The sequence below is a fragment of the Haematobia irritans genome, chromosome 1 (genome assembly GCF_050003625.1).
Source record: "Haematobia irritans isolate KBUSLIRL chromosome 1, ASM5000362v1, whole genome shotgun sequence".
Taxonomy (NCBI): domain Eukaryota; kingdom Metazoa; phylum Arthropoda; class Insecta; order Diptera; family Muscidae; genus Haematobia; species Haematobia irritans.
Genome location: NC_134397.1, coordinates 195,227,593 through 195,239,931, shown reverse-complemented (window position 1 = coordinate 195,239,931; position 12,339 = coordinate 195,227,593). Strand labels below are relative to the sequence as shown.

Sequence of the window (12,339 nt, the reverse complement as noted above, 5' to 3'; positions counted from 1 at the left end):
ATTAAATTTTTACTATGAACTTTAAAATGTGTCTTATTAAAGACCTAAAGTCAGAAAAGAACAGTGTTTGATATAAACGAAATGGACTGTGTTGTTGTTTCAAAAATAACTTTTTTTTATTGAAAAAATAAAAATTTTGTAACAAACGAATTTTTTTGGTGATAAAAGTTTAAAATTTGCGTGTAGCTCCCATATATATGTTTTTCTGATTTCGACAAAAATGGTCAAAATACCAAAATTTTCCTTGTAAAATCACCACTGCTTAGTCGAAAAGTTGTAAAAATGACCCTAATTTTCCTAAACTTCTAATACATATATATCAAGCGATAAATCATAAATGAAACTTGGCCAAGTTTCCTTAAAATTGTTTCAGATTTAAATTTTTCCCATATTTTTTTACTAACATAGTGTTCCACCCCAGAGCATTAGCCGACTTAAATTTTGAGTCTATTTGAGTCTCGAAGTCTATCAAATTCTGTCCAGACCGAGTGATATTTAAATGTATGTATTTGGGACAAACCTTTATACATAGCACCCCACATATTTGACGGTTGTGATATGGTATCGAAAATTAAGATCTACAAAGTGGTGCAGGGTATAATATAGTCGGCCCCGTCCAACTTTGGACTTTCCTTACTTGTTTTTGAATGACTTAGTATTCCAAGTTTGATTAAAAAGTCAGTTGCCGTTCTACATTGCGGTGAAATCACTTAAAGAAGCTTGGCAATACCCAGAAATGTTACCAGCATTACTGGAAGATGATAATCCACCGCTCAAAACTTTTTGGTCTTTGGACGAAACTGGGTCTTTGGACGAAACTCTGTATTATACCGAAATCCTCCCGTCCAAAAGTAACATTATGCTCTTCAGAAATGTTTGCGGTGATCATATTCCTTCTTTGCGTATTGTGGCCGTTTATCAAGCAATGCTCAGCTCAAACGCTTCCATTGAGTTCGATACAAAGCTCCTGTGATTCTTTCACTCTGTTGTACCATCTCATAGTAAACCACACTCAGCTGGTCCCACCAACTATAAATCATAAACTTTCTTCCATTCCATATTCGGGTTTGCCACCGAAGTTGAGTCATACCCCGGCATACACCCAGATATGGAATATAATCCCCTCAAACATGTTTCAAGAGCAAAATTATTTTATTTTCGGAAAATTTTATTTTTTCAATGTAAAATTTGGCTTATCTTGCCGTTTGGCCAACCTAAGCCCACTTCTTGTATGGAGGAGTTTTTTATTCGTATATAACTCATTTCTTCAAATACAGATGGCATTGAAACGAATATTTATATACGGATTTATGCATTTTGCCTCACATATTTTTGGCTGTGAATGAAAAGTAAATTGTTCAGCTGTTACTAACTGTCTCTTAATTCCATCCAAATAACTTATGATATTAAACAAAGCGTCACTTGTCATGTGTGATTTTCTGAATTTTTCAAATCAATTGCAATATCACATGAGGCATAAAATATACAGAGAATATAATAGACATGATTCTAAACACTAATTAATTGATAAAGTGATTAAATCATTAATTTAGGTCTTGCCAACGTGCATTTTAAATGATTTTGCAAAATAAATGGGTTAATATATAATTAAAAACTACTATATGTTGGTAAAAAAATGAATATTGAAATTAATTAAAGGCAAATGGTCTAAAGAAATTTCGGCTGCAGTCAAAACTCTAGTAAAAGTAACCTGCTTAGTAATGCTGAATACATTTCGGGAGAACGCAGTTGACTACACTGCTCCGACTCGGCTAAACTATTTATATCATTCAGGAAAATGTGTGAAATTGTCCAGCATTCAATAATATGAGAAAATTCCATATGATTTTCGGTAATCTTCAAAAAATTTGACAGCTGTGGGTTGATTAGTTTATAGGTACATTCATAAATGTAGAAATGCCTTCAGAGGGAGGCCTTAGACCCTCAAGAAATGAAAATCAGTATCCTAAATATTATAATAATGTTTACAAAGGGTCGTGGGTTCAATTCCTGCTTCGACAGAACACCACGTTCTTCAGAAGTTTTTCACACGTTCTTCAGAGCTTGATATAGACGAAATCGCCTGTGGTTTTAAAATAAAAAAGCTTTTATTTACAGCCGAAAAAAATTATAACAAACAAATTTTATCATTAATAGTTAGAACATTCTGGAGAGACAAAAAAACTGTAACAAAAGAATAATGTTTACTACAGGCGTCTTCCAAACGTTTACTTTTTTTGCATATACACCCTCACAAAAAATCGCTTCTGTAACATATACTCCCAAACATATTTTGCTTCAAGCATATACATTTTTGGGTATTGCCCAAACATTTATATGTTTGATCTCTACCAATATATAATATGTTTGAAAGCATATTGGTCTAAACAATATATGTTTGGGTAGTCTAAGTTCCAAACATTTTGTATTTTTGCATCCAAATTCAATAATGTTATCTTCCAAAAAACAATATGTTATTATGTGACCATATAATATGTTTGGAAGCATTTTGCTCCCAAAAATATTATATGCTTAAAAAAAGTTCTCACAAACAATATTGTGCTCAAAATTTTATTTATTTATTTATATATTTACAATCATAATGAATTATGAAAATAAACAGGTAATATAGGTGCTAACAACATAGGTTTTCGACCTGAATGCTCAAAATTTTGTTTCTGACCAATTGTATATTCCCCGACATCTTTCTCACTTCCACGAGATTTTTTAGTTCTTAGCACCTTTTTCTATAATACAAACATTGTAGAAGAAATTATTCAATTTTATGATTTTTTATTTTATTTTAATTTCACCTTTTGCCGGACGGGGATTCGAACAGCGGACCACACAGTTTGTAAGGATCAAAGAAGTAGCTGATCAATTGCCCAAGGAAAAATGAAATGTTAATTTTGTAATAACAAGCAACAACCACCAACTTAATTCAATATCGCTCCCTGTTAAATAGCGCTCCAAGCTACTAAACACATATATGTTTATAGGCTATTTCTAAATTAATATATGTTTGCATTCAAGCATATTATATTTACAAACATTTTATGTCCCAAACATAATATGTTCTAACATATTAACATATATGTCCCAAACATGTTATGCTAGTTTATGAACATTATATGCTTGCACTCAAAAATATTGTGTTTAAAAATTTGTGTTCCAAACATACAATGTTTATAGCCAAACATATGAAAAACAGTCTTTTTCAACCGTGTAGATAATGGAGAGCTTTCATTGATACGATTTGATTTGTTCCCCTTGTCCTAATTATTTCATTTAATTCAACGTCGATAACAAATGTTGGACAATGTTTGTTTTATTTTTTGAATTCAAATAATAATGAAATTATAATCAAAATAATATAATAAATATAAATTATATAAAATATATCAGAATAATATTTTTTTTTCGCTAAATCATAGATAATAAATTGTCTTTAAGATATGTCGGGGGTTAATTTTTTTCAGTGTATGGGAATTCAACATAAAGTATTATCATCAAATAGACACCAAAAGCAACAGCAGCAGCATAATAATAAATTCATAAAAAAATAAAATAATTTATATTACAAATTAAATTGAATACCCACAATTCAAATAAAGCACAAATTCAATTATACAATGAGACGTCACTTTGAGATCAGAGATCATATATTTTAATGGCATTTTAATTTATTATATATATTTTTTTTAGAATGAAAACAAATGTGAAATTTAGTCATTAAGTAAACATTATTCTTATCTCCTATTTGTTAAATTGCCTAAATAATTCAAGAAACTAGACCGAGATAAAGATCCAAGAGAGAGAAAGAGATACAAGTTATAACTGTAGCATATTATGTTTTCATTGTATTTTTGGAGGTCGATCTTAGCGCCTAGTAAACGCCATAATGTTACATTATATTTTTATGATATTTACTATGTTTGGTTAATGAGAACCCAAGATTATTATGTTATTACGTTTAAATTGGGCATGTCGAAAAAGTTTTTGTTTTGGTATTTTTTACCATATTTTTTAATTTTTTATATTTCTAACTTTATTGAAACAAATTTGAACCATTTTGTTCAACTAGCTTTTGTCATTTATCAAAATCTAGGACCAATCGACTTCAATCGATGTGACACTACGAGTACGTCTTGTAGGCCAAAATAAAACCCCATTGATTTAGGAAAAAATCGATTCAGATTTAGATATAGCTCCCATATATAACTTTCGTCCGATTTAGACTTATACGACCACAAAGACCAAAGTTTTACTCCAAATGTGGTCAAAATAGACTAAGATTTAGACAAGGCCCTCATATATATGTTCTACTAATTTGGGCAAATATGGCCAAACTACCCACATTTTCCTTGTAAAATCACCAGTGCTAGGCACGGTTGCATACCAGCCAAATTTAATTTACCAAAATTTGGAGCAAATTTTACCAAAAAATTACCAAACAAAAAATATTTTGTCAAAATTTTATTTCTATAAAAATTTTGTCAGTATTTTATTTCTATAAAAATTTTAGTCCTAATATTATTTCTGGTGTAAATTTTCTCCAACTTTTATTTCTATAGTAAATTTGACCAAAATTTTATTTCTATAGATAATTTTGTCAAAATTGTATTTCTATAGAAAATTGTATCAAAATTTTATTTTTAAAAAAAGTTTTGTCAAAATTTTATTTCTATAGAAAATATTGTTAAAATTCTATTTCTATAGGAACTTTTATCAAAATTTTATTTCTATAGAAAATTTTCTTACAATTTTATTTTTATAGAAAATTTTATCAAAATTTTATTTCTATAGAAAATTTTGTCACAATTTTATTTCTATTGAAAATTTTGTCAAAATTTTATTTCTATAGAAAATTTTGTTAAATTTTTATTTCTATAGAAAATTTTGTGAAAATTTTATTTCTATGGGAAATTTTATCAAAATTTTATCACAATTTTATTTCTATTGAAAATTTTGTCAAAATTTTATTTTTATAGGAACTTTTATCAAAATTTTATTTTTATAGAAAATTTTATCAAAATTTCTATACGAAATTTTCTCAAAATTTTCTATAGAAATAAAATTTTGATAAAAGTTTCTATAGAAATAGAATTTTGACAAAAAATTGACAAAATTTGCTATAGACAAAATTTGCTATAGAAATAAAAATTTTCTATAGAAATAAAATTTTGACAAAACTTTCAATCGAAATAAAATTGTGACAAAATTTTATTTCTATAGAAAATTTTGTCAAAATTCTATTTCTATAGAAAATTTTGTTAAAATTTTATTTTTATTTAAAATTTTATCATTTTTTTTTAATATAGAAAATTTTCTTAAAATTTTTTTTCTATAGAAAATTTTCTTACAATTTTATTTCTGTAGAAAACTCCGTCAAAATTTTATTTCTATAGAAATTTTTGTCAAAATTCTATTTCTATAGAAAATTTTGTCAAAATTCTATTTCTATAAAAACTTTTATCAAAATTTTATTTCTATAGAAAATTTTCTTACAATTTTCTTTCTATAGAAAATTTTCTTACAATTTTATTTCCATAGAAAATTCCGTCATTTATTTCTATAGAAAATTTTGTCAAAATTGTGAAAATTTTATTTCTATAGGAAATTTTACCAAAATTTTATTTCTATAGAAAATTTTGTCAAAATTTTATTTCTATAGAAAATTTTATCAAAATTTTATTTCTATAGAAAATTTTCTTACAATTTTATTTCTATTGAAAATTTTGTCAAAATTTTATTTCTATAGAAAATTTTGTGAAAATTTTATTTCTATAGGAAATTTTCTGAAAATTTTATTTCTGTAGAAAATTTTGTCAAAATTTTATTTCTATAGAAAATTTTGTCAAAATTTTAATTTTATAGAAAATTTTCTCAAACATGTAACTTTAGAAAATTTTGTCAAAATTTTATTTCCATAGAAAATTTTGTGAAAATTGTGTATCTATAGGAAATTTTCTCAAGCTTTTGTCAAAGTTCTATGTCTATTGAAAATTTTCTTACAATTTTATTTCTATACAAAACTTTGTGAAAATTTTACTTCTATAGGAAATTTTGTCAAAATTGTATTTCTATGGAAAATTTTGTGAAAATTTTATTTCTATAGAATTTTTTTGTCAAAATTTTATTACTATAGGAAATTTGCTCAAACTCTATAGAAAATTTTATCAACATTTTATTTTTATAGAAAATTTTGTCAAAATTTTATTTCTATTGAAAATTTTGTCAAAATTTTATTTTTATAGAAAATTTTCTCAAACATGTAACTATAGAAAATTTTGTTAAAATTTTATTTCCATTGAAAATTTTGTGAAAATTGTGTTTCTATAGGAAATTTTCTCAAGCTTTTGTCAAAATTCTATGTCTATTGAAAATTTTCTTACAATTTTATTTCTATAGAAAATTTTGTCAAAATTTTATTTCTATAGAAAATTTTGTGAAAATTTGATTTCTAGGAAATTTGGTCAAAATTGTATTTCTATGGAAAATTTTGTGAACATTTTATTTCTATAGAAAATTTTGTCAAAATTTTATTTTTATAGGAAATTTTGTGAACATTTTATTTTTATAGGAAATTTCCTCAAACTTTTGTCAAAATTCTATGTCTATAGAAACTTTTAACAAAATTTTATTTCTATAGAAAATTTTCTTACAATTTTATTCCTATAGAATTTTTTTACAATTTTATTTCTATAGAAAATTTTCTTTCAATTTTATTTCTATAGAAAATTTTGTCAAAAAAAAAATTATAGAAAATTTTGTCAAAATTTTATTTCTATAGAAAATTTTATCAAAATTTTATTTTTATAGAAAATTTTGTTAAAATTTTTGTTTTTATAGAAAATTTTATCAACATTTTATTTTTATAGAAAATTTTGTACCTCTATGTTGGAGAGGAATATTGTGCAAAATCTACCAAGACATGAAGAATTTTACCAATCTACTAAACAGTAAAATGTCTACCATTTTTGGTAGAATGATACCAATTGTGGCAACCATGATGCTAAGTTGAAAACTTGTAAAAATTACTCCAATTTGCTCATACCTGTAATACATATCTATCGACCGATAATTCATAAATACACTTTTGCGAAGTTGCCTAAAAATTACTATAGGTTTAAATATTGCCCATATTTTATTACTAAGATTTTGCTCCGTATCAGTACATTAGCCGACATAAATTTAAAGCCTAGAGATTTAGTAGAACTCTAAAAAACTTTGTCCAAATCGGTTCAGATTTAAATATATGTATATGGCAGCGTAAACCTTTATATATGTATGACAGCCAACACATTTAGAGGATTTGGGATGGTATCGAAAATGTAGATCTACAAAGTGGTGCAGGGTATAATATAGTTGGCGCTGTCCGACTTTAGACTTGTTACTTTTGTATAAGACCATGTACCTACAATATGGATGTGGAGAGCATGAAATCGTAATTTGTCACATAGTTCGTAAGAAGTGATAAAATACACAAACAATTCTTCTGGAGTGCAACTTTTTAAGCGAGAGACGAAGCACCCGCTTACCCTCAACTGCGCGAATTTCAGCACCACCATTATTTACATATTTTAAGTACGTTGTTCGTCTTATGTGCGGAGAATGAAGCGCTGTATTCGGCACTGAAATTGTTGTGAGGAAAAGTAGTGTCTACAGTATGGACACTACGATTTTACTGCTTTCAAATTTACAATTATTTTTTGCTGGGTTGACAATGCTACCAATATCATTATAACAAGTTATGGAGCGATATATTCATATGCTTTGACGATTTTCCAGTCAAATACAAAGCAATCCAACTATTACCTTTGATCTTCGTGACGAATAACTTTTGTAGGTAATATAATAAGCTGACAATACAACAAATATTATGTAGCTGCCTTGTCTGGTTTGACCCTTTATTCTATTTCCGTAAATATTGTGATAAATATGTTAGCGATAGCAAATTTCTAAGATAGAGGGCGCTTCTTCAATATACTCATTAGAATCTTAAGATTGAATTCAATGAGAATAAATAAACTAAAGATATTGTACGAGTAGAGTACTCCACAATGTCTGAAAGTCTTGCAAAACTTCTCGCCTCGGTCATGTCATTACTATATATGAATATTATAATAATCTTGGCGTTTGGTGATATCTTATCAGTTATTTAGCTCTTCCAATTTTTTTTTCTTCCCAACTGATAAATGGACGTAGGTGTCCAAATGTGGTGATTTCTCCGTGTGGCTTCTTTCAAAAGATTGCTTTGACTATGCACAGTAGATTTCTTCTCTCACTCTCTGATTTTTGTTGAGGTGTTATCAGTACCGATTTTATAGAGGAATGTCTTGCTTTACCCAGTTAAACAAAAAAGGAATGGGCCTCTTTCTCCTTCTCCACCACGCCTATTCCGCCACCCTCTGATTTACTAGTGATACTGATTTGTCCATGTTCTTCACATGGGATTTATTTATTTATTTTGTATTTTGTATTTTATATTGTTATTGTTTTGTCTATTATTATTTGGTAATATGAATGTACTTCTTTCTTCAGACTCTTGCTCACTACATACTCTAATTAATTAAAGTACATTGTGTTGAGAAATAAATATTATGGAGCTCATTTGAAATTTGTCGGGGCGACGTTGCGTATGAGCCGTTTCGTCTTCGTGGTCTTTTGGCCATAACGGAAATTGATAAAACAAAAAATCGGGAAAAAGCGCTTCGGAAAATTCAGGCTAAAATCAAAATGTCTCCGACCGGTGGTGTTTGGAGGAGTATAACATTCAAAATTATACTCTAGATTGAATTCTTAAAAAAAAAAATAAAATTAAAAATATGAAGTATACAAGTGATTTGTTTATAAAGAAAAAAAATAATTAACCACCTAAGAGATAATCTCTTATCTATTGAGTGAAAATATATAAAAATTGAACAACAAATATATCTAGAAAACAAAATGTTCAACTCGTGTAGTGAATGGGAAAATTGTTATTTTCCTCAAAGTGATAAAACCACATTCTACGATCATATCTTTAATGATTGCAGTGTAGAGAGTAGTCAGCGCCAATGTCAAACTATCCAAGGGAACTATGAAATAGGTTCCTCTTCATCTTCCATGACTCAATCGGAGTCATCATCGTCAATTCCATATGGCGGTAACATTTCGCCCTGCAATCAACAACATGTAGAATTCAATAATTCTTCAACATTTTGGTCCTCAACAAAATTTGGCTATAATACTGCAATCGATCATAATAAATCCTCTTCTACATTAAATCATTCCAATGAATGTTGGGGTTTTCCAAATGCCACAGAAAAAATAAATAACAATTTATCGCGTCATCATCCATATCAGCGTGGTGTATATAGGGTGGCGTATGTTCAGCCAATGCAGTCCCAGGGGTCAATAAACTTTAGTGCACAGCCACAATTTCATTCCACTTATCCGAGATCAAATTGTTCTACGAATGCTGATTATAGATCACAATTGCAACAGCCACATCCACAGCTACGATCTGTTGCCTACCAAACTCCTCCACCTTTCCAACGTCAATGGAAGCAATCAATCGATGCATCAAATGAACATAACCCACAGCCACAACCATATCATCATCAGAATCATTATAATGCTCTTCAGCAGCAGCAACAAGTTCGTGAGCATAACATTGTCAACAACAGTAATTATTATGCTACACATACTTCATCAACTACTTCTGTTGTCCCCTTGCCTGGAGTGAGGCCTTCTATACCCTGTCAAGGCAATCAGCCATGGACTTATGCCTATTGCTATGGTTATGGTCCATATAGTAATCAAGAACCTTGTCAATATACTCAGGTTATTGACATTGAAGATTTCATGTAAGTCTGACAATTTGTTGATATAAAGGAAGTATAGAGAATTTCTAGTTAAATACCAGCAGAGTAGGAAACAAATAGTTTTATATAATTTTAAGAATTAACTGTATTGTTATAAATACTACTCAGGTATAAAGAAAGAAATCAAAATTGTTAAATAATAAAAATATTTGATTGCATTAATATATATAAAACAAATAAATAGGCCGAAAGGTCGGCTTAGCCGAATCTGAGAACTTTCCACAATGGATTGTATACAAAGTTCTTGTAAAGACTGCACCCAGAGAAGGAATATGATCACCTCAACCATGTTTCAAGAACAAAATGTTATTTTTGAATGGTGACCATGTAACATGTTTGTCGCAACCATGTTATTTTCTCAGAGATTATGTGTATGATTTCGGCAAGCATATTATTTTTGGCGAGAAAAGAACATTTTTGCCATAAACATGTTACATGGTCACCATCCAAAAATAACATTTTGCTCTTGAAACATGGTTGAGGTGATCATATTCCTTCTCTGCGTGTATTGTCCATCGAATTATTTGGGTTGTAGTAACAGTTACCGATGGCTTCCCAAGTCGGCTTATACGCGGACGAAAAAAACTGTTTTTCATATGTTTCGGTGTAAAAATTATATGTTTAGAACTTAAATTTTTAGCACATTAGTTTTAAGTGGAAGCTTATAATGTTCATAAACATGGTTGCGACAAATATGTTAATATGTTAGAACACTTTATGTTTGGGATATTACATTTTGTTAAATATGTCTCTGGATCCAAACATATATTAATTTACAAATTTCGCATAAACATGGATATGTTTAGAAATGTCAGAGAGAGAGAGAGAGAGAGTGGGTATAGAGGAATAAGATAGATATGCTGACGGAGATATATAACGAAAGGCATGTAATTTTGCAAGCTTAATTACAACAAATAAATATGGTGTGTAGGTTGCTTATGGTGATTTCGATTGGGGAAAAAGGAGCAACATTCTCGAAATTGATTGCAAAATATGAAGGACATTGTCATCGATTTTGGATCCGGTATCCCTCACAATATTATGAATTAACAATAACTTTGGATTGGCACTATCATTTGGGCGAAAATATAATGATGGAAAAAGTAGTGCAACACCAAGGCAACATATTTTTTGCGAAACGAAAACGCCCTTAGTAAACATTCATGATTGCCCACAAAATTTTTTATCAGATTCAATCACAAAATTAATTGATCCAATACGATGGGTGGGGAAGCAATTCGAAGCCCAATTCATGAATTTTTGCCATCGTTCTCAATGACTTGTGGCACGGTGCGTTGTCTTGGTGGAACAACATTTTTTTCTTCTTTATATGGGGCCATTTTGCCGGGATTTGTTGATGGTTTTTCCCTTCTCAAGATAATCGATAAAAATTATTCCATGCGCATCCCAAAAAACAGAGGCCATTACTTTGACAGCGGACTTTTGAGACTTTCGACGCTTTGGAGACTGTTCACCGGTCGCTGTCCACTTAGCCGACTGTCGATTGGACTCAGGAGTGTAGTGATGGAGCCATGTTTCATCCATTATCACATATCGACGGAAAAACTCGGGTGTATTACGAGTTAACAGCTGCAAATACCGCTCAGAGTCACCAACACGTTGTTGTTTTTGGTCAAATGTGAGCTCGCGCGGCACCCATTTTGCACAGAGCTTCCGCATATCCAAATATTGATGAATGATATGACCAACACATTCCTTTGATATCTTTAAGGCCTCTGCTATCTCGATCAACATCATTTTACGGTCATTCAAAATCATTTTGTGGATTTTTTTGATGTTTTCGTCGGTAACCACCTCTTTCGGACGTCCACTGCGTTCACCGTCCTCCGTGTTCATTTCACCACGCTTGAATTTTGCATACCAATCAATTATTGTTGATTTCCCTGGAACAGAAACTCATTATCAAGCCAAGTTTTTGCTTCCACCGTATTTTTTCCCTTCAGAAAACAGTATTTTATCAAAACACGAAAATCCTTTTTTCCATTTTTTTCACAATAACAAAAGTTGCTTCACAAAAGACGCTCTATCTCACAAACTAATTGACTTACAGACGTCAAATTTTGACACGAATCGTTTGAAGGTTGATACTATATAAAAATAATATGCATTTAATACAGTGTCAGACCGGGGACTTATCAGCCAACCTGTTATGTTAAGACATGTTTGTAAATCGGAAATTATGTCGATTATTTTGCGATCAAATTCATCGATATGTTGATAGGAACTTTACCAAACGGAAGAAGGAATTCATACCAATCCTTACACAATTTAATGAAATTTGAATTAATTTTGTATGTTTTTTTCTAAAAGTTTTTATATGTTATTTGTTTTAATTAGTTTAAAAATTTAATCAGTTTAAAAATATGTAATTTTATAAAACATTATAAAACGTTTTTACATATTATTAAAATTTTCTTACGAGGTTATTGGACGTGAAGATTAAAAAATT

General features: G+C 29.4%; 1 protein-coding gene across 5 annotated transcripts in view; it reads left to right on the top strand.

Moving 5' to 3' along the window:
• The window catches only part of sima (HIF-1 transcription factor component sima), a 517,365-nt gene that overhangs the window by 58,794 nt on the left and 446,232 nt on the right, over positions 1–12,339 (top strand). The window contains exon 1 of one of the 5 annotated variants that reach the window (XM_075292448.1): positions 8,648–9,851. The exons of the other annotated variants lie outside the window; for them this stretch is intronic. Within the exon in view, the coding sequence (XP_075148563.1) occupies positions 8,950–9,851 (902 nt within the window). The 5' untranslated portion in view covers positions 8,648–8,949. Of the gene's footprint in view, positions 1–8,647; positions 9,852–12,339 lie in introns of those variants that run through there. 5 annotated transcript variants of the gene reach the window in all.